Genomic DNA, 23,019 nt, shown 5'->3' with positions numbered 1-23,019 from the left:
CTCCCAAAATTTAATCTTTTACAAGACCTCTCTCACAGACTCATTGCTGAGCTTGTTTCTTTAGTCACCATTCCCTTGTGTGATAATGAGAAACACAGTACTGCTTGGACTGTTACAAGACATGTGAGGATCAGCTCTGCTGTGTTTCCAAGCTTCAACAGGATTCTTGGTACCGAAAGGCTGTTAACAGAGGTTAACAGAAGTTGGATGGCTACTCTTTTCCCCTCGTTGGCATATCATAGAGCTTCTTTAGTGATACCTGCAGTCCCACTGTCATTGATAGTACGATTTTTTGTTGCTGAGTGCCTCATGATTCTGAGGGGATAAGTGAAGTTCACAAATCCTGAACATTAACTTTTACTGAGATCATCAGTACAGTCCCTAATTTCTTGTGCAAATGAGTAGCCCAAGACTATGATTGCAGGTTTCACGTAACAGATTCTGGGTTTTGGCATAAAGCATTTGTGCAATTATTCCTATATTGCCATCCCACTCTTAGGAGGTCAATAGACTGGGACAAGTTACTGTTGTGTAACTGTCAACCAGTTGAGCTGTCTCATAGTCAGTCTACCTTATGGGCTTCCTTGACCAGGAAAACTTAGCTGACAACATGATCTACCTTATCAACACCCTTGATGAAGAATGAAGACCTAAAATGACTTTACACTCTAGGTTCTTCTTCTTGACAAGCTTGTAGATGAGGCCCACTGTCAGTCCCTGGCATGGAGACAGAATTTTTCCTCCCAGTGTTGGAAAATAAGTTGTTAACAAAAATGAGTTTACAAGAGAAAACCTCTTGAAATAGGTGCATTTTTCCTTTGAATGAATACAGTGGTAACTCAGCTTTCACCCTGACAACACCTTTCGCGTTTTCCTCCTAAATGCCATCTGCTGCAGAAATTCTGCCGTTCAAGAGAACAGTATTGTTCAACACAAAGATAAATGAAGTGGTGCCCAATCAAAATGATATCACAGCTGGAGGTGAAAGCAAGTTTTGCTGCATTGGTGAGAACTATGTCTTTCGGTTATGTCGCACAGACTTGCATACCTAGGTAATACTAGACTGTAACTGTCCCATTCAGGATCCATTCAGTCATACGCTCCAGGCAAACTGGCTTGGATGTGTCTGACATGGTTCTCACAATAATCTTATGTTTGAAGAACCTTTCAAATATCAGTGGAGAAATGCATTTCATATTTTCTTTACTGTCTGGAAATAAAACAGCATGTCTGCAGACAGAGTTGGTGAATGTGCATGAGAATAACTGTCAGCCCTAAAGGACAGTCTGGAAATTTGTCAGTATGCCAAAGTTCAAGGAAAACTCTTCTCCAGACCAGGGTTATTTTGATGAGTGAATGTGTTCATAAGCAATAATATGCCTGATCCTTGGAGCCTTGTTTGTATATTTATTAACCTTTTGATTAGAGCTTACTATGCATTTAATTTTCAGTCTCACCAATTCTGCAGAAATCTTTACAAATACAAGACGTGGAATTTTTTTTTCTTTTTTAAGCAAGTTCTGATTTCGAGGTTCTAACCTGTGTTCATGGATTTTTGTCACAGAACAGAGAAGATATTTTGACTAGACCCAAGAGCTGCATTGCTTCTTCCTTAAGCATATGGTGGTCCTGTTTGTCAGGGGATTGCAGTAGTTTGGCAGTAGCTGAGCAGATTGCTTCCTTGATGCAGTGCTGATTGCTCATAGTATTAGAGGCATGGATACCTGGTCCTCCTGGATTTTGTTAAATTGCTAAAGATTGGGAGATGTAACTGATGTTTACAAAATCATGAAGTCAGTGAACGAGATAAATGCAGAATTGTAATTCTGTGAATCCTGTGATGGTAGGACCATGGTAAATGCTGTACTTCAGAGGATATAAATTTTAAATAGGTGAGAAATTTTTTTTTTTCTGTCAGGAGTGGTGAACTTCTGGATTGTATTGCTTTTAGAGCTTCTTGGGACAGATGGTACTAGCCAGGTGAAATAGTGATTGGATAAAATGATGGAAAAACATTTGATAGTTCTACCATCCTAAATAGGAGGATTGTGGGTACTGGGAGAGTGTGAGGGCAGTAGTCTTCAGATAGTGGCCAGGTTTGTGTTCTGTCCCTAAATGGTATCTCTCCTACTACTGTTAGCAAAATACTGGACTGGATGGACCACAGTTCTGACCCAGTAGGGCATTTCTTATGTCTTCTCTGAGATTCTTCTGCCAGTGCATTATCACAGTCTAACATTGTCCCTGCTGTCAATTGTTTGAACCCGTAGTATCACATTTTCTTCTGTATTTGTCTGTGAAAGTCAGTCTTGACTATACTTCTTCATTAAAAAGGTGACTGAAACGAACCCTTCCATGCCAGATTAATCCTACATGGTTTCATTCTAGACAGCACAGTCTGGATGCCACTTTTAATAATGGATTTTTTAATTACACTCAAGTAAACTAACAGTAATTATTTCAAAACTTCAGGTTGGGAATAAAGGTACCATTCCATATCCTGGACTTGTATCTGCAAGGGATGAATCTGCCACCTTGGCACTCTTCTCGTGCTTACCCAAATTGTCACATAGTATATGAAGCTTCTTTACTTGTTTTCATGTTTGGCAGTTTTACTTTCTTACCACTGCTTCCAAAGTTGACCACAGCACTTTATTCACTGAAGGAACCAGGTTACTGATCTTTCTTACAGTAACTGGAGTTTTTGTATGTTCATATTTAATATAATTCATCCTCTTGTCTTAAAATTCTGGCATGCCTGGAGCTATAGTTGAAACTAAAGCATGATAAACATATCCCATCTCATTGTGAAGCATGAAAAATGTTGATTGAATATATACATTGCTTTTCCACAAGGCATCTCACTTTAGCATTACCTCCGTGTTGAGAGGTAATGTATAAAGTGTGTGTGTGTACCTACAGTGTGAAGTGTCAAATGTGTTTACAAACTCTTAAGGTAGGTAGCCTTTCCTTGGGAAAGGCTTCTGCACACACACAAAATATGTGTGCGGAATCTAATCTTATAATATATAATCTGATCTTATATATGATGTATTAAAACTTTTGAAACCTCATCTAAACGTAGTAAAGCAGTAGTAGTTAAAGGGCTACTGGATACACTTGCGCCAATTTTTTGTGTGTAGTATAGATAGACTTGTATTCAGACACTAGAGCTAGTGCTGTGGGAAGAAATGTGAAGTAGATCTTAATACAAAAAAGTAGTAATCTTTTTTTCCTGAGGAACAGCGTAGAAGACAATTGTTTACCCTCCTAAAATATCTTCAACAATTACTTCTAGTAAAAGGACATTTCTCTGATTGCATCTAATTCCTTTTTCCCTCCTATCCCAGAGTTCCAACCAGGAGTGCCATGGAAAGGTATACAAAACATTGACCCTGAATCTGACCCCTATGTGACCCCTGGAAGTGTGCTGGGGGGGACAGCCACATCTCCCATTGTAGATACTGACCACCAACTTCTGCGGGACAACACCACAGGTAAAACAGTGAACAACTTATTATGTGATTATCTGAGTCACCCTGATACTCCAGATGATTCCGATGTTCTGGTCATGGCAGACAAACGGTCTGTTGCATTTGACTCAGAAGGGGGTGCCTTTGTGCCATCACTGCGTGTCATGTAAAAGCTTGGCATTGGTACTGTCGTGGCTCTCTTGAGGTTTAATGGTATTACCAGAATATCCTTGAAATTGGCCTACTCTCTCCTTTTCTCTTTGATAGGGTCTAATTCTTCCCTCAACACCTCGCTGCCTTCACCTGGTGCCTGGCCCTACAGTGCCTCTGACAATTCCTTCACCAACGTTCATAGCACTTCAGGTATGCAGGCTCCAGAACTTACCCACACAAACCATTTTCTGATTACTCATTCATTATTGTTCCACTTGGAATACTTAGTCCATCAGGTCTAACAGTGATTTGGGAAGACAGACACCAAAACTCCAAACATATCCCCCTTCTTTCTTCCCCCAGCTTTATATGCTGAACATGACTCCATATGGTATGGAATATCCCTTTGGACACTTGGGGTCAGCTCTCCCAGCTGTGTACTCTCCCAACTTCTTTTGTACCCTCATCCTTCTTGCTGCTGGGGGGGAATGTGAGAAACAGAAAAGACCTTGATGCTGTGTGAACACTGCTCAGCAGTAACTAAACTGTCTGTATTATCAACACTGTTTCCAGCTCAAATCCAAAACACAGCCCCATACCAGCTCATATGAAGAAAATTTACTCTACTCCAGCCAAAGTCAGCACATCTTGCAAGTTAAAAAATAGGGTAACAGTAAGCGGCAGATGCAAAAAAAAAAAAAAAACCAAAACCAAAAAACAAAACAAATCAAATAAGATGGCATTGTCTTGACAACTACTTAAAAATTAAGAACTGGGTGTAAATAGCAGAGGTTGCAAGCAGAGCTGAGCGCTTCATCTGGCCCATAACTTTGTTTCTTTCATCTTACTGAATAAAAGCTGTGTTCAAATGTAACCTCAGCATCTTCACTAAATGTGTTGAAAATACTCTTTAGCCCTCAAGAAAAACTCTGCTCCTTCTGCCAGTTTGTGTGCTGACTTTGGTGTGAAGCACTGTTTGTGTATGCAGCATTCCAGTGGCATAAAAGATTTCTCTTTCATAACCTGGGCAAAGGAGTGGCATGTGTCAGCTTCTTGCCTTTGCTTAAAATTTTGTCTAGCACGTAAGAAAGACCCAAGAGATAAAAAAATTACTGAAGTAAAAACTGAATTGAGAAAACTGGACCACTACCACATACCATCTTCTGTTCCGTCCTGTTAAACTACGCACAGTCAGAAAGCAGGTCATCTGAACCGAGGATTTAGAATTCACCTATCTCTAAAACAAAGCCTAGTGAAAGCAGGTTTTTAAGCACTTCCATGTACTGTCATGGGTTAGTGCTCGAAACCTGCTTGCTACTGACTGTTACTATGTCATGGAAATATAGTGATTCAGCTGTAAATTGAAACACACTTCTATTTCTGAAAGCTTTACAGTCTTGATTTCCAAATATATTCTTTTGTGATGCTCTGGCACACTGTAAATCTGAATTTTTACACTTTATTTCAAATAAGTAATTTATCACCTTTTATTAGTGAATAAAGTTAAATGCATATGTTCACACACATGATCACATGTTATGATTAAGATAATTCATGATCAAGATCATTCCTGACACAACTTTTTCCTCCAAATTGCTGTGTTTGTGTTTGCTGGTTCCCATTGCAGAACAAGTTAAAAAAAAATTACTCAAGGCATTTTGGCTTTTCAAATGTCACTTGGTGTCAGAAGGTGTGGAAGAATTTGCAGTCTGCCTTCCTAAAGAAAACTGGTTTAGGAAGAGCTCCCAAATATTCATGGTGAATAGTGACATTTTGGAGAGTCTTTTAATTTTTTCTCCTTTATTGAACTCCTGTATAAAGTGTTCTTGAAATCTGGTAGGGATATCCACTATTGGTCTTCTAACAGTCCTCTAGTAATGTTTCTAGTAAAAGAAATGGGCTAGTCCAGCTGTCACGCAGCTAAATGGCCACCTTTATGTGTTACTGTTGTAACTACTGTCAACATTGTGTGAGATCTGTGATTCACAAGAAAGCTTTGATCTTTAGGACAAAATGACACCTCCACCAGGTCTTAGCAGGCCAAGAATGGTAAATATTCATTTTAGTTCTCTGTAGGATTTGTACCTGAAGAGGGTTCAGTTTCATTAAAGGTCAGTATTGCCCAATTTTGTAAGAAATTCTCAGGTTCTCAGGTGAAATGTTGTGTGGATATAAAGGTTGCTGTTCATCTTATTAGTGATGGAACATACTGCAGTCTTCTGCATTATCATATGTATCTAGGTATATTAATTTCTTTTTGCCAGGTTATATAAAATAATCAAAGATTGACTTACTTGTAGCATGTGGTTTTTCGGTATGGTAAATTACTTGCTGTATGGTTCTGTGCTTCATGCTTGTCTCCAATACAGATGTGGTCAAAAGGTTTACTGTGATAGGACAGTTATTTAATCTCAGAAGTTTCTCTAATACATACAATTTCTTTAATCTTCTAGCAAAATTCAGTGATTACAAATCAACATGGTCCCCAGATCCCATAGGACACAATCCCACTCATCTCTCCAACAAGATGTGGAAAAACCATATTTCCTCAAGGAACACTACAGGGCTGCCCCGCCCACCTCCTGGCCTGACCAACCCCAAACCATCATCTCCATGGAACAGCACAGCACCCCGATCGGTCAGGGGCTGGGGGGCACAGGACTCAAGGCTTGGCTCTGGTGAGAAGAATCAATTGATCAGCACCATTAATCAGACCTGAGGAGTGTATGTTTCACAGCACTAATGATTTGGAGGAAAGAAAGTTGCAGTTGTCTGATAAAAGGAAGAAAGTTCCTTCTTGAAATGAAAATTACTCTCAGTAACTGGGATGGGTGGGAGGTAGAATCTCAGGTCCTGCTGCAGGGAGTGAGTGAAGAGAGCTGAGAGCTGCTAGGAGAGAATACATGGGGTCTTTCAAGACTGGATATTTGCTGTGGATGGGAAGCTCCTCAAAGTAACTCTAGCAAAATGAATCGATGTCAGATGTGAGGAACGGTGTAGTTTTGTTTTCAGGACTGAAGATTGGGCTTTCATGTGTTAACAGGGCTGATAATGCTGAATTTTTATGAGACTGAAAGACCTAACTGTAAAGAAAGATGGTTTTTCTTTGTATCAAATCTGTCTTGATTGCTCTGTCTTATAATTTGCAGCATCTACTTGGAGTGATGGTGGCTCAGTTCGTCCTAGCTACTGGCTGGTTCTTCACAATCTCACTCCACAGGTATTTTCTGTGGTTGTTTCTGGAAACCTGTTTGCTTTACCAAGGATTTGTGCATTTTTTAGTGTTTTCTCTTTGAATAAAATCTGGCAAAATCAGATTTGCCAGGATATGTAACGTGTTTTTACTATTGTAATCCCTTCATCTAACTTTAGGACGTTCGGGTTTTGCTACGTGACTGTTAAAACGTTTCTTTACTTAAGAGTCACAAAAAATTATTGGAACAGAAAGTTTTTTTTCTTAAAGTGAGCGTAAGTTGCGTGACTGTAATGTGGAATGGTTTATAGCTGTTCTTTGGGATGTTGTCAGTACGAAAGTTGGTGTAACTGCCAGTTTTCACTTTAGTGTTTCCATAGTGAAACCACAGAATTTTTCCAACACTCCTGCCAAAACCAGTCTAGTTAGGTTATTTCTGCAAGTATTCTCAGAGTTGCTTCCATTCAGAATGAATTCTGTGGAGATCCTGGTTTCAGCATTCCCAATTCAAGGGCTGGGAAAAGCCTATATGATTATCAGGAGAACCCCAAGGTCTAGAAAGAGTCCTCTGTTCAGCAGGATAATTTATTGTGCTTCTACAGTCTTAAGAAAACAATAATGTGATTGAAAGACTAAAATCTCCTTCAGATCACCCAAAATGGTGAACTGTGTTCCTTTCATAGAAAAGACTGTTTTCCTTTATGTGAAGGAAACAGGAGGCACAGTTCTAAGTCTGGCTTGTGCAAGATAGTTTAATACTGCTTTAGGAATTATTTAATGGATGAAGAATATGTTTTGGAGGCATTTAAATTAGTAGGAAAGAGACAGAAGCAGATTATAATTGTCTCTTTCATAACAGATTCTTTATTCATTGTAGGTCAACTAGAGAGGAGGAAGTGTAAGGTTAAGGTGGATTCATTGACTCGTGGAATGGTTAGGTTTGGAAGGAACTGTATTGTCATTTCAAGGTTCTCTATTTTAACTTTGACCATATTTGTACCCACACACAACTTCCTTTTCCCTCATTTGAAGTTGTATTATATAATAGGGGGGGAAAAGAGAAGAAAAAAATTAGCACTTCCTTAAGTATTTGCATATACAGATCCCATTCCTGTGTGCATATTACTGTGGCATACCAGGAATGGAATCTGTCTGTACAGAACACCTGGGAGAGCAGCTGTTACTGGAGGAAAGTAACAAGTCGCTGCTGCAGAAGGAATGTAGGCAACAACTGCTCTGAAAACATTAGTTCAGGAGGAATGAACATTCGTGGGTTTGGCAGGATTATTACTGTTTCTATCACTTACTGTTTCATAACCTGCAAAGACAAAGAAGCACTATCATAAATTTAAAAAAAATTCATGGTAGAGATATTTCCAGTTTTTCAAAAACCTTTCAAATACTTGTTTATCTAAATTCTTCTGAAATCAGAGGCCTGGAGACTAAGACACTCTGGTTCCTTTGGTAAAATTCTGATGGCTGAAGGTGGTGAGAAGTACAAGTTGTGTATAATTACCGGAAAAGTTGTCAACGTAAGGATAGCGACTGTGTAAGAAACTCAATGAGAGGGTAACACTGGACTCAAGTTACAAGTGAATGGGAGTAAGTCAGATTATTCCCTAAAACAAACTCCATCTAATCATGAGAAGTTAAGGCATACCAGTTCCTGTTTGAAAATAAACTTCCATCACCTTTGCTTACTTCCCACCGCTTTTGTCTGTTTTCCTTTCTGAGAGCAGAATATCTTTTAATTACTGGGACTAGGATTGAAGTACGTTTGGAGAAAGAGTTTCAAATATCTGTTTTATTTTGGCTGTTCTTCTTCAGATTGATGGGTCAACCTTGAGGACGATCTGCATGCAGCATGGCCCACTGCTGACATTCCATCTGAACCTGACCCAGGGCACCGCCCTCATCCGATATAACACCAAACAGGAGGCGGCCAAGGCCCAGACTGCACTGCACATGTAAGCAAGGATTTGGGACAAAAATCTTAGGGTGGGTAGTAAGGGAGGTGTGGTTTAAGCCCCTAAGCTCAGTGAAAACTTTTGAACTGTACTAATATCCTGCACTTAAAACCTGTTCTTCCTCTGTTCTGTTTGAAAGTTGACATGTATGTGTTAACCATTTTGCCTGCACTGTATGGGCATTTACATTGTTCCTGGTGTTAACCTTAGTTGAAATTTAGAAAGAATTTGTTGCAGGCATAACTGAGTGTTGGGCTGGGGAGTCGGGTTTTTTTCCCCTTGTAAAATGGGGAGTTCTTGTGTTTAGAGTCAGTGTCACTGTCAAGAACAGCTGAAGTTTTCCATGTTCATTCCATTATAGCAATGTAGCTGATAATTTCCTTTGTTTTGGGCACCTAATAGTACTGTTCGTGTGCTTCTGAATCCCTTACCCTTAGCTTCTGGTTCTAATTTTTTTACTTGCATATATCTTGTCTTGCTAGGTGTGTGTTGGGAAACACTACCATCCTGGCTGAGTTTGCCACCGATGAAGAGGTTAGTCGCTTTCTGGCACAAGCTCAGCCCCCTACACCTGCAGCAACTCCGAGCGCACCTGCAGCAGGCTGGCAATCCCTGGAGACAGGACAGAACCAGACAGATCCAGTTGGACCTGCTTTGAATCTCTTTGGTGGGTCAACAGGGCTTGGGCAGTGGAGCAGTGGTGGCGGCGGCGGCAGCAGTGGGGGTGATCTCACTGGCGCTTCACTGTGGGGGCCCCCAAACTATTCTTCAAGCTTGTGGGGGGTCCCAAGCGTAGAGGATCCACACAGAATGGGCAGCCCTGCTCCCTTACTACCTGGAGACCTTCTGGGAGGAGGGTCGGATTCAATCTGAACTTAGAACTTTCAACTCTGACCTCGTGACCTTTTTTGGAACAGCAGCAGCACTAACTTGACCTTTTCGTTTTTTTCAACTTGCAATAAATACATTTATAAAAGGAAAAAAGAAAATGGAGAAAGAAAAAAAGGTGGGTCATTGACAGACTGTCTGAGCACATAGTTGCCTCCCTTATATAACTTCAGTTTTTTCGTTTGGAATATGAATCCAAAAAAGAGAACATATCACTCTTGAAATACTTGAATCGTGAACGCCAACGTAGAAAGACAATGTGAAGCAAGTACACATACCATTTAAATTTAAACAGAAAAAATTAAAAAAATTAGTTTCTAGTTTTTCACTTTTTCATGTTATACGGAAGTTGTTGCTAAGAAACATATATACTGAAAAAATAGCTTTTTAACTTTGTTTGCACTGGGTGTGTTTCCGTCCTTAGGTCTACCATGTTGGGTTGGGGAAGGGGAGGGGTTCAAAAGAGAAATGGGGGGGGAGGGAAAGACTTGACGGAGCCTCACTTTAAAAACAAAAAAAACTAAAAAAAAACCTAAAAAAATTTAAAAATTTTAAAAAACCCACCAAAAAAAAAAAAAAAGAGGAAAAAAAAGAAAAAACAAACAAACAAAACAGAAAAACCAACACTTTGTGATTGGCTGGTTGATACGTACCAGTGTGTTCTGGCACATGTAACTGCCCACGTGTGCTTGTTTCTGTGTGAGTGCGTGTGCACATGTTTGTGTGTGTGCATTTTTTTCTCTCTCTATATATAATCTTGAATCGCTGCATTGCTGATGGTCTACGGGCTGGCTGGCCATCTGCATGTCTTGATTCTGAAAACAAGACAGGCATGGTGGAGTCCCTGTGGCTGAAGCAGAATCCAGTTGGGCTGGATTAAAATTTGTCAGTAGGTTTTTCTAAATTCATTTTAGCAGGGTGCTATCTCAAGTCTGCAGATCATACAGAGTGGATAGTTGCTTCCTAGCCCTTGTTCTAACCCTGTGGTAGAGCAGAACACTGCCATATCCAAAGGATTTGGTGAGAGGGGAGAGACAATGTTGTCTTATGAGTAGCAGTGTCTTTATTTATGTCTGCATGTGGGGTTTTTGTACTGAATGAACCCTAGAATGTTTGTTATATAATGCAAGCCATTTATTTCTTCCAACAAGGGGAAAAGAGGAGGAAAGAAGACATTGCCGTTTTTTGTGCAGCTAAGACAAATGTTCTTACTCAGTCTGTTGCAAGCTTCAGTACCTTTAAAAACGAGTGTTTCTTTTCTCCCCCAAACCTGAATAAGCACCCATATTCATTCTAGAGGAATCCATCAAAAGCTTGAAAGTCCAGCCCAACCAAATTAACCTTTTAATTGATTTACTGCTTGTATTAAAACTGACAGAAAACTAAATCGTGTCAGCAGACTGCTGGCCGGCCTGCCTCATCTCCTGAAAGCACATGCAGCCGACTCCTTCCTGCGTCCTTCATGGTGAGCGTTACCTGTGCCAGGCCTCGGTGTCATTACAGCGCCAGACCATCACTGACAGAAACGTTTACTTACGAATGTTCTTAAACCAGTGTGTACTTCAAAGGTTTCCTTTTGTTTCTCTGTGTTGTGTTTTTTCCTGTGTATGTGGTTTCGCTTAGGGAGGTATATAACTAGCAAAGACTTTTTTTTTTTAAAAAGTATTGCACCTTTTTGTTTTTTTTGTTTTTACTTTTTCTGTACTGTTGCTTTTTAATTTCTGTATTTAAGGAAAGGTTTGGGGTTTTTTAGCATCAGTGTAAGTAGTACTCTGGGCAGGATAGGGGTGACCTATAATCCACAGTGATAGCCAGTGTGTGTGTGCGTGTGTGCGCTGGGAACAAAACTTTTTAAGACCTGTTGTTGTGAAAAGAGTTGTAGCAGACTTGAAGGCACATCCCTTGACATGAAGCAGGAAGTCTTTTATGGGAGTGGGGCCAGGAGAAGAGGGAAGAGAGATGCCGGTACTTTTTCCATAAGTGCTAGGACTTCCATGTGGCATTGTCTGGCCGTTATACTGTCTAACAAAGTGCCGACATTCTGTACCAGCATATACCTGTCCATTCCAGCTCTCAGAGGTAGCAGTGCTCGGGCTTTATTACCTGGTGGAGCAGGGAGGATAGGGGAGTCTGTTTCTTAAGCATTTTCATTGAAGGATCCAACCGTGTCTGAAACATTTAACTCTACATGTGGGTTTGGTGGGGAGAAGGCAAAGCAGATGCAAGCAATGGGGTGGGGATGTGTGTGTGTGTGTGTGCGCGCGCCTGTGTGCTGGGTGGGGGGAGGGAAGGGCTAGGGAATTACGTGGCTGTTTTAATTCGCCCTTTCTATGTAAACCCAATGTCACAAGGAAGACTGACTGAGGGAAATGCTGCATATACACATGCCTGTAGATTTGTATGCAAAGTGTTACATGGTAAAAAAGTACGAGTAGGTTTGTATTTGTGTAGTAAACTGGAGTGTGCAGCATACTCTGGCCCCTTTGGAATATACTTTCCTATCACATCTCCTCCTTCATCTCTCCCACCATGCACAAAGAAACAAAGTGCTCTCTTTCAACTCCTGCTATCTAGCTAGTGGCCCTTGCGTGCAGACATCCATAAAGCTTTGTTTCTAGTCTCTGCTCGAAGACCAGCCGCTCTCGGACACGCAGAGCAGGTTCTTAAAAGTCCTGTGCCAGCAGTACTTCCTAGTGAAGCACCTTTGGCCTGAGCAAGCCAGTATCTGTTCTGTCACATGATTTTGCTATACATGCTGGTTCATTGCTGTGTTTCACCCTCACTTCTCTCTCCCAACCTGCCCTAAGGTCCCTTTTCCTGCACTTTGGGCTAGTTGAGTTCATTGCGATACTACGGTGAAAGCCGGGTGCTAGAGCCCCTCTTGTTTACAAGACGTAATGAGGGATTTGAAATATTTAAAAAGAAAAGCTAAATTGTTCTTCCATTGTAAGCTTAAAGGGAAAAAAATTAAAACATACAAAAAAAAAAAAAAAAAGACCAAAAAGTGCATATATATATTTTAGATGAAGACTAACTCTGGGAGCATTTAACAGTGTTTTTGTTTTTATTTTAACATTTTATTTTCCTGCTTTAAATTTGCAAGCATTCTCAGGAATTCTAGGGTAGGAAGCCAGTTTTTTGAAGATGGTTTATTTAACCTTATCCTAGATAGATGGCTGTTTCTTGTTGATAAACTTTTACAAGTTCCTGAATCTTCAAAATGTTTGAAAGTTTTTACTTTAAAAGAAAAATGCTAAAAAAAAAAATAAAAAGAAAAAAAAAGAAAAGAAAAATCTCCAAATGTTACTGTCAAGCGAGGGATCAAGAATTTTAGACTTTCTAAATTAAAGTACATTAAGAAAACTTCTCAATATCAGCAACAGGAATTCATTGCAATCTTAAACAAGTTGTGGGAGAAGAAGGGTTATCATTTATAGTGCTTTATTACTCATGCAGACATGTGTGCAGTTGCATGGAGAAGTGTGTGAATGGAAATCTATTGTTCCCTCTTGATTGAAACTAAATGAAATACTCTTCAAGCACCTTTTTTAAAAGCAAAGTGAATCTATAAACCTTATTAAAATGCAGTATAGTTTAACTGAAAGAGTCCTCAGTTAGGAGGACCAGCAGGAAATACATGATGGTGCTTCTTCGAACCACTTCTAAGTAGTGCTAAAGAAAACCAGTGCTGACAGAATACTCAGTAATGAAGTAGGTTTATTATCCTGCCTTTTTCAGTACAGAAAAAAAAAAGAATATGAAAAACTCCATTAAAATGTACATTGGAAATTAACTTTGCTGTTTTCAGCTATTTGGTCAGTTTTATTCCACACTTGGAGACCTGCTGCTCGCTTTTCTTCACTCACCCCTCCTCCCAGTCTTTGTTTTATTTTATATGAGGGAAATATCTGTTAAACTCCTCTGTTCACCCTGTTGCTGCTGGCTGTGAGGGCTTACACTCTTGAACTTCAGAGTTCAGCGTTGGGATGGCCAACTTCTGTCTCCCAGCTCTAAGGGTCAGGGGCTTACTGCGCCTGAAACGGCCAGGCTCAAACCACAAAAACCGCGCTAGTGCCTTTTTACATGCACCCACATGCCCTACAGTGGGGGAAGGGAGGGAAGACGAGGCAAAGTGAGGCAGTATAGCCACTTCATGGAAATAGATGTACCCCTTCTTAAGGAAGAAGAGCATGCTGCATAAGCATGTTGTGCAATGAGTTACTTAATAGTAATTGAGATTTTATTAGTAAAGAAATCAGATGCCAAATTCTGTCTTTTTCATAGCAGTTGCCCAGTGTTTTCATGTTGTGCTGCGTGTGCATGTTAGTCTATTGAAAATAATGCATCAGTAGTAATAATAATGTGCTTTAAAATGGGCCAGTAGAAGGAGGGTTTACTTAGGAGCTTTGGGATTTTATTTTTTAGTTTGTTTTATGGAGAGAATTTGAGTGCTTTGCCAGAAGCTGTGTTTTATCGAATCAGCAGTGTCCTGAAAGAGAAGAAACCATAGCATTTAATAAAAAAAAGTCAACAGACTTGACATTCACTTGGAAGTGGGTTGTGACTGAGCGCTGAAGGGTTGACAGTCTGGAGTTTCAGCAGTCTCCTGGGTCCAAATCTATTGTAGTACAACAGTCTGCTCCTCCTTTCCTAAATGTACAGTCCTGTAAGCGCTAGTGACTGTCTCCTCAGTGACAGTTTCCCTAAATTGTTAAAGTAACGTTAATCTTGCTGGTTTTCAGCTACAGTTGACAGATATGTATGGCTTAGTCATGGCACTCCTAACCGTGCTACTACAACTGCACTCTGAGCATTCTGCTAACCAGACTCATCTACTGGGGACAACCATTGCTTAATGTTATAAAAATTCTGCTACCATTTGAGCTCATAACAGCAAAAAGTCAGCAGGAATTGATGTTAGTGTACTTTTGGGTTTTTACAAAACTGCTCCAGGGAAGGAATCAGTGGCAGTGTCTTTTTTAAATGTATTGGGAAGGTAGGGAAAAGAGGCTGGCGAGAGGACAGGTTGGAATAGACTATGGGTATTTCCATCCAGATACAAATCCAGCCACTTTGCTTACCCTACTCTTCAGTGTCTATCAAACTGAGAGTTTTTAAATGTTTGATAATTTTTTGCTCCATTTGAGGATTTAATTTTAGCAGTGACAACTAAGTCTAGCAAGGGGCTTTGGAAGAATTGCCATCTTTTCACAGTGTTTTTATGTTTCTGCCTGGACACTTGCCCAGCAGTCGTGAGAGTGGGGGTTTTGTTGGTTTGGTTTTTTTATAATCACAGGGTGTCAGGTTTTTCTTAGAGGTCTTTTTTATTGTGCTTCACATTAAGTGGCTTGTGTAATGAACAAAAATGTTAAGCCAACTGTGTTTTTACCTCTACAATATAAACAAGATATTTTCAACGAATTGGGTGGTATAACCACCTTAAAGATTAAATAACAATTAAACATTTATATTAAGTTGACTTTTTTTTAATAATGAAATTTCTAAGCATTTATTCCTTAAAACATTTGCCCTATTTTTTCTCCTAAAAATGTTGCCACAGATTGCATTTTGTCTAAACGTGTATCCAAATAGTACCACAGAGGTTTTTTCTTGGTTTGGTTGTATTTTTGATTCATTCTTTATGATGTTTAACTCTTAGGTTTCTGATTCTGTTTGCACACGTTGTTTTCCTGTTGACTTTAAGAGGAGCACTGTTTGTGTATCTGAGGCACCCAAATTTGGCCAGGTCTGGTCCAGGAAATCAGGAGTGATCTTTGCATGAATTAGTCCTACTGACCTTAAATGCATTACTACTCGACTAAGGGCTCTTTGTATAAATAAACCTTAGCTGGATCAGGGCCAAGGTAGCAGATGAGGACCTTTTGTATTTCCGATGCAGCAAACATCTGTGTTGCATATATCACATTGTCAGTAAATCACGTGACTTTAGTAGCCAGGTTTCTCCAGTGGATTGAAATGTAGTTTTTGTGGAGGATGGTTAGCATCTCAGGGTACGAGTCCTGACTGAGTGAAACGTAACTTTTTCTTTCTAAAGATGTAAGGTTCCCTTAACAGAAGCAGCTTTCTTAATTGTAAATATGCATGCATGCTTTGTGGGCAGGAAAGTAATACCAAGAAAACTATGTTAAAATTAATTCTTAAAAAAAAAACAAAAACAACAACAAACAAATGCTGTTGAAGTGCAACTTTGGTCCTGAATGTGAAGCAACATACAGAGAATCTGTTGGTTTGTCTAAATTGATTTTGCACAAAATATCATTTCAGTTCTGTAGTTCATTTGCCGCTATTTTGCAGTTGTAGGAACTGACACTGTTAGATCATATCAATCATTCCCACTGTGATGAAAAGACAGATATCTAAAACCCACACTCTTTCTTTCCCTTCACCTCCAGTACTAGGCTTCCACCTGTGGCAGAAGGACGTTAACAGTAATGGGAAGAAGTATGTGAAGTTTCCCAGTGTACACAGAACTGATTTTCTCTGTTGTCCTGAATTCACATCCAAACTTAAACCACAAAGCAACAATTATGCTGTAGCTGAGCTGTTGATTGGACTATACAACAGGAGCTGAACTGGAGACTTTTAGCAGCCTTGCTAGTTCATGTCCTTCACAACATTTTGCCTAAGTGTCCCATCACTGTAAATACCAGTGTTGCTGAATTCTACCAAAGTTCCCCTGCAGTAGTAGATAATAGGAAGCAGGTCCACTTTGTGATGACTCACGAAGCAGAGCTTTACCTGCTTCAAGAGTCTGTCTACATTGCTGTTAAAACTGAGTCAGGGTCCTGTTTAAAATATAGCTCTCTATTCTGTGACGTTAGTAACTTTAAACTTTGTGATGTAGTAAATATAGCTTCTAATCCTTATATGAAAAGTGATTTAAGGTTTCATTTGTGCTACAGAAAGCATCACAGCTCCTGGTGGTTTGGAGCCTGTTTTTAAAACTTATCAGGCCACAATAGATGCCGTTTCATCTGTGGCACGCAGCAGACAACATCCGTTTGCATCCACGGTTTGCTTGCGTGTTGCTTTTCATCAATCTATGCAGGAAAGGTTTTCTCTAGAAGTCTCCCAGAGTCCTGTGCTATATAAGCAAGCTTCTAGCAAATCAAGTGCCCTCTACGAAAGAGCCATTTTTGCCCTGTATGTGTGACAGTTGGGACTGGTGACATTCAGCAGTGTTAGGGTTCCTGTTAACTTTGTAGCAAGAAAGGGAGTTTTTTGACTTGACTCTGACAGCCTTTCTGTAAATTAATACAGAGCACTCCAGGGAAAAAGAAAAAGAAAAAAAAAAAAGGGAAGAATGCATTGTGCCAGCCAGCGTTAAGTATTTAAGTATTTTTGCAGCAGACATTCTTGACTGTGGTGGATGGAGGGGAAGAGACTGGAGAATTTTGCATGAACGCGCAATACAAGGAGGCACTGCTTGGCAAGAAATGCCTCTTCTTGGGTATTGGTGTGTGGTTTTACATTCACAGAACTAACTTACTTGGGTTTTTTAAGTTTTGGGGTTTTTTAAATAGAGAGAAAATGGAAGCTCCTCCTGTTTCAGATGAAACACAACCAACCAGAAGTGAACATTTTTTTCATCATTTGCTGTTGAGCAGGTTGCACAGCTTGTTAGAATAGCTATTTTAGTGACATGGTTATGATATTATGTGCTTTCTTTCCCCTCCCTCTCCCTGCCGGATATGGCTTACCCTTTCTGTATAAGGCGCTGTGTGGGTTTTTTTGTTTTGTTTGGGGAACGTGTGGAGAAGAAGCAAAATGAAGTGAAAATGCAAGCCAAGGTAGAACAGCCTTACTTTAGGGGGTAGCCTTACAACAGAGCTTTATAGTGAGTGTGCTGTATTCCAAAATATGTAAGCCAAAAACAAAAAAGCATTCATTTATGCAAAAAAAAAATAAAATTAAAAGAGGTGTTGGAAGAGTTCTTTATTATGTACCTTCTAAAGGTGGAGTAAGGTCTCACCAAGTGATACGTTATTGTGATACTTCTTGCTGGGTCAGTAGGAATGGGTCGGGGTATAAGCGCTTAACATTTTCCTCCTATGTTTTTACAAGCAGTAAGTTAAATGTGGTATTTATGAATGTGCCTTTGTGAGTATAGTGACTGTCTAATTGAGGAGACCACTTGGGCTGGAGGGGAGACAATGGTCAATTTATTCTTTCAAGAGGTCAGACATTGAGATTACAGCCCACTGGTCCCTTTTGACAAGCATCATCTTTGGGCTGGTCTCTACACTGCACAATACGTATTCATATGTGGTAGAGATTGGGGTGGGGGGTGCAAAGGGATGTCATGTGATGCACAGAAGCTGTTGATAGTTTTAGGGTAGTCTGCCGTTGCAGGTTGAGTTTCTATATGTATTATGTGGCTTCTCTTTATGTTTGTGTGCATGAGTGTGAGTGTGTGTAGCTTTGTTTTTTTGTAAGCACTGGAGAATTGAAACACAGTGATGTTTGAGACAAATTTATACATGTAGAGAAGATGATGTTTTGTAGCTTCTGTTAAATAGTGGGTGCAGGCACACTTTTACCCTCTCTGCCCGAGTCCTGATAAGCAAAACAGGAAAAGGTTTTTTTTCAACCCTTCAACTTCCAGCACACTTAACGTTGCCATTTAAATGAACAGGGTATTACACAAGAAGAAAAAAAAAAGAGTTTTTTGAAATGGTGAGGTAGAAGTGTTTAAAAGGAAAAAAAATCTGAAGTAATTTTTTGTTTCTTCAAAGCTGTTTGTAGCTAAACATGGGAATCTGCAGTGTCTCCTTCCATTTGTTTTTTTCTCTAATAATTCACCTCTTCGTCCCACCCAAAAATACGAGGTGTACAAGATCAAGAGCTGTTGTTGTAGCCCTTCCTAATTCCCACCCTGAAAAAAAACTCCAGTGGGATCCCTCAGCTCTATTCAGGAAGACAAAGAGAGGAGAGACTCTGCAGTTTTCTTTGCTTCGCTCTCATTCCTCTCTAATGGCCTTGAAATGTATTATTATGCAAATGTGAATTTTGATACTGAACTTAAGAAGAGGTTGTTTGTTCTTTTTTCAAAAAAAAAAAAGGTCCCATATGTGGTCAGCATTGCTTCTTTATTTTGTAAGTGAATTGTAAACTATGCATTCTGCAAAGGGGGCGTAGGGGACAAAGATACTTTGCTAAACTGTTCGGGAGTTTCTGTGTCCATGGTCTATCCATTATAGTTTGGGGAAGTGGGGAGGTGATGACTTTGAAATAAGAAGGAATTGATAAGAACCTCTCTTTGTCAGACATTGGCCAATAGGTAACTGAGCAGAGATTTGAAAAACTAATGTTGAGTGCAAAACAAAATCAGCTCTCAGCCTTGCACAGGGATGTGAATTCTTGCCATGCAGTGTTAACCCAGGGCCGAAAGGGTGAGTGGGACACCAGCTCTACCTGGGGAACTATCTACCGCCTCCTGTGTTCTGGCCCTTGCTAAGCTCAGGAAACATGGTGCCATAGGCACTGTCTTTTTTTCAATTTACTACTAGTTTTCCATCACAGCAGTCCTTGTGCTCTTCCACGAGAATTGGAACATAGCTGGTCCTTGGTATCTACACTTCCTTCTCCCTAAAGTTTCCTTTGCTGCTGTTTCTGGCACAGCTCGTACAGTGACGGCACAGCTGTGGACAAGATGTTGGAGATGGTACTTACTTTCAAGTGCTGATCAAAGCCCGACTATGAGGACTGCATTTTTTCAACATCAGTAGCCATCAGTGCTTTGTTGTCTGGTGTTACTGCTAGTGACTTAGCATTAATGTTGGCAGTGTGTGAAATTCTAGGAAAGTAGATTGACACGTAGGCCAGGTCCTCTCTATTTAGAAGAAGTTATCCTATTTTTACTGAGAGGTGATGTCATAATGGTCATAAAAAAAGTATTTACCTCCTCATATCTCCAAAATGCACTCATTGTGGATTATGTATGTTCCTTGAAGCTTGCTAAGTTTCCAGGAGCAGTCTCCTCAGAAAAATATAGATCTCATTGCCCTCTCTGTTATTGTAATAGGGACCTTTTGACTTGACTTTTTCCTTTGTCCATGGTGAACCATGGTACCTGCATTATCCTTGGCATTATCGTAGGTGTAATATCAGAAACAGATTATCCTGCCTGTATTCAGTGTTTTCATGCAGCAATTTTGTTTTTGTTGACATTCACAGTACTGTAATAAGTAATAGACTTGATGATCCCTCTCGCATCTGTGCCTGCCTTGCAGATGCGATCTTATCAGGGTTCCACTCTGTCAGATTGCCTTTAAAAAAAATTACAAAAGGAAAAAAAAAAATCTGAAGTTTAAACTCACTCACTAAAATACCTCGTGGTACACTTCCCCTTCTAATGTAACCTTTTTAATCTTTTCTTCTATACTTGTTGGAATTCTATTTCCATCTGTTATCTCCTTTCTAAAAAGATGTTTGAACTTGTGATTTAGAGCACAAGCCTGGAACTCCTGAATTCTAACATTGGCCATTACTCTTCCCTTGCCTTGGGCAAATCATTTAACTACTTTGCCTTTGTTTTTTCATCTGTAAAGCGGGGTTGTTAATAATACTTACCTACCTCACAGGGGTTTTGTGAGGATCAACTAGTAATGTTTGTAAAGTGCTTTAAAGAAAAAAGCATAATAGAAGTATTATGAGGTTTTCAGAGCAAGTTCGCTCGTTCTTTTCACATTGTTTGCTTATGTGGAGGGAGATAACCCTTTTTTCTTTTAATTATTAAAGCCATCAAACACTCAGATCCTAAATTATAGAAGTTGATGGAGATTCAGTTACTCAAACTCCTTCTTTATGCCTGTTATCTTCTCCTGCTCTTTTTTATATAGTTGTGCCAGTGTTGCTAGAGGTCACACACGTCTATAAGCTTCAAAATTGAAGTACTTTAAGCTTGCTGCTTCTTTCACCAGATCACCAAATCAGAATAAGTTTGTGTACTCTTCCCTGCCATTGAATAGCATTTTTGGTAATGTCATCTTTCAAGTAGACACATCTTTTCCTGCCATCATGAAGGGGGAGGTGGTGGTGTGTAGTTTCAGAGAGGGGACTGTAAGATGAAGAACCTTGCTCCTTTATGCTGCTGCTCCAGGGATAAAGGGCAGAGTAGCTTTCTGTTTCCTTCCCTGAGTTAATTTCAGTGTGTTACCAGTAACACTTCAAATGCAGTGTATCTTCTTGTCCACAATATACAGAAGCCATCACCTGCCAATAAAACGTAGGAACAGAGGGAATGATAGCAGATGCTGCTTGTGTATATGCCTTACAGCTCTCTCAGAATGTCTCTGGGAGGGTGGTGGGGGAAGAGGTCTTCATTGGGTAAATCCCACAGCTGTCAGGGAACCTCTGCTACTTTCTCCCCTCTCAGTCATGTGGTCGCTGCTTCTTCTTTCTTGGATGTGCGTCTCAGGGATGTGCATATGAGCCCATGCCTTTTGGAATTTGGCATTTGAAATACCAAGAACACGGTTTCTATACCTGAAACCTTTCTGTTTGACACTCCCTGGTCCTCTCTGTCCTGCATTGCTCCCCATGGCCTTAGGAACATCTCTCCGTTGTTGCCCTGTGCCACCCTCTCCATTTCTGCCAGTAATCAAGATGAAGTGTAAACAGTGATTCTAGAGAGAAAGAAGCTGAAATGATGCATGTGCATCTTTGGGATTTACACACATCTGTATCTTAGATTTTTGCCACATCTGCTCTAAAACACTCAGAACCTGATGCACAGTACTTTTTTTTTTCTCATCTAGAAAGCAGAACAAACATCAGTATGACCCTGATGGTAATTCTGTAATGTTTACTTCAAATGAAATGCTAAGTGTTTTCCCCAAAGAACCAAAAAACCCCCACCTTCTAACAAAAGTAACCAAATCTAATCTTTCTGGGGACGGGGGAGGGAGGGGGAGGAGGAAAAGCAGTGACAGGGGAGCGTTCTGATCTATTTTTGTCTCCGCCACTTGGCTGGAGATAAGAGATGCTGCTTTGAGTTCCACAAACATAAGGGATTATGTTTACAAAGGTAAATGCCTTCTACCTGTTCAGGAAACTGGCTACTGGTGGGCATCAGGAGTTTAGAGAGTTTCTCTTCATTGCAAACAACTAATGGGAGAAGGGTGTGTCTGGAGGAAAATGGAGAAATAGATTCATTTCATCTAGTCTTCTTGGTAAAATAATGCCACCTTCTTCTCTCCTTACTAATTGGGAGGAATGAAGTGGCAGAACAGAAAATCGATGATGTCCAATATGGCTGGATTAGAAAAGGCAGCTTTTCTACTTTGCACACAAATAGGTAACAGGAAGGTACAGCTAAAGTCCTCTTGCCTGAAACACTGTCCCCCAGAAGCAGACATTGTAATAATAAAGATAGTGGCTGTGTGTATATTGATGCTATTTGCAAGTTACCTGTAAGTGTTTATTTTTTTTCCTTATACTTGAAATGGCTTTCTTTACTAATCTCACCTTAATTCTGGTTTCTCCCCTCCTTCTATAGTGTGCAGTAAAATTGCAGGACAAATGGGGAGAATGTAGAGGAGATGACACAATGTCTTGCATATCCAGGTTTCATCTTAATTTCCATCCCATATTCTCAAGAGATATTTAAACTTTCTAAAGGTTTTCCATGGACACAGAAACTCAGCACTTTAGAAGGTGCTCTTGTATGGCTGGCTGCCCCCCTTTTCCTCCTTTTCTATATTTTTATTTTACTTTTAGTATAGTGGTACTTAAGATCACTGGTTCACTTAAAAAGAAAAAAACCAATAAGATGTTTAAACTCTACTAATGTACAAATAAGCTGAAATGTTGCATTTTTTGTGTATTTTTGCCATAGCAGGTACTGTATTTCTCATGCTGGATTTAGGAAAAAAAAAAAAAAAAAAAAAAAAAAAAGGGTGATGTTTTATTGGAGTGTGACAAGTTAAGAGTAATAAGGAATTAAGTCGTCGTCATTTCATTGAAACTGAGAGATGGTGTAATACTTATATAAGTTTTCTGAAGGTTTTTTTTTTTTGGGCTTTTAAACAGCTTTTTTCGTTTTTATTTTATTTTTAATTTTTTTTGAAAGATATGATTGTATTATGTGCAACTCAGTTGCTTACATTATAACTACAAACTATTTTTGGGTTCCTGGAAAAAAAAAAAAAAAGACTAATAAATGTGTTTGGCTGCTAAGCATTTAAAGCTCGTATTTTCTGCCCGTTTTGTGTACCCCGCGCGTCTCCCTCAGCCGCCGCCATCTCGGGGCCCCTCAGGGCGCGGCGGCCTCCGAGCGCCAGGGGGCGCCGAGGGCCCGAGCCGGGCCCACCATGGCGGCGGG

At 39.9% G+C, this 23,019-nt stretch overlaps 1 protein-coding gene across 11 annotated transcripts in view; it reads left to right on the top strand.

Annotated features, from left to right (window-relative positions):
• TNRC6B (trinucleotide repeat containing adaptor 6B) overlaps positions 1 to 22,883 on the top strand; it is a 140,269-nt gene extending 117,386 nt beyond the window's left edge. For all 11 annotated transcript variants that reach the window (XM_050325262.1, XM_050325271.1, XM_050325268.1 and 8 more), the window contains 6 exons: positions 3,351 to 3,497; positions 3,741 to 3,836; positions 6,080 to 6,304; positions 6,776 to 6,846; positions 8,647 to 8,786; positions 9,269 to 22,883. In XM_050325262.1, the coding sequence (XP_050181219.1) occupies positions 3,351 to 3,497; positions 3,741 to 3,836; positions 6,080 to 6,304; positions 6,776 to 6,846; positions 8,647 to 8,786; positions 9,269 to 9,659 (1,070 nt within the window). In that variant the 3' untranslated portion in view covers positions 9,660 to 22,883. The remainder of the gene's footprint in view (positions 1 to 3,350; positions 3,498 to 3,740; positions 3,837 to 6,079; positions 6,305 to 6,775; positions 6,847 to 8,646; positions 8,787 to 9,268) is intronic.
• The last annotated feature ends 136 nt before the right edge of the window (positions 22,884 to 23,019 follow it).

The sequence above is a fragment of the Myiozetetes cayanensis genome, unplaced genomic scaffold, assembly GCF_022539395.1.
Source record: "Myiozetetes cayanensis isolate MyiCay16 unplaced genomic scaffold, myiCay2020 scf3, whole genome shotgun sequence".
In the NCBI taxonomy this organism is placed as follows: domain Eukaryota; kingdom Metazoa; phylum Chordata; class Aves; order Passeriformes; family Tyrannidae; genus Myiozetetes; species Myiozetetes cayanensis.
Note: the sequence above shows the minus strand (reverse complement) of the source record. Positions and strands in the feature narration are given on the sequence as shown.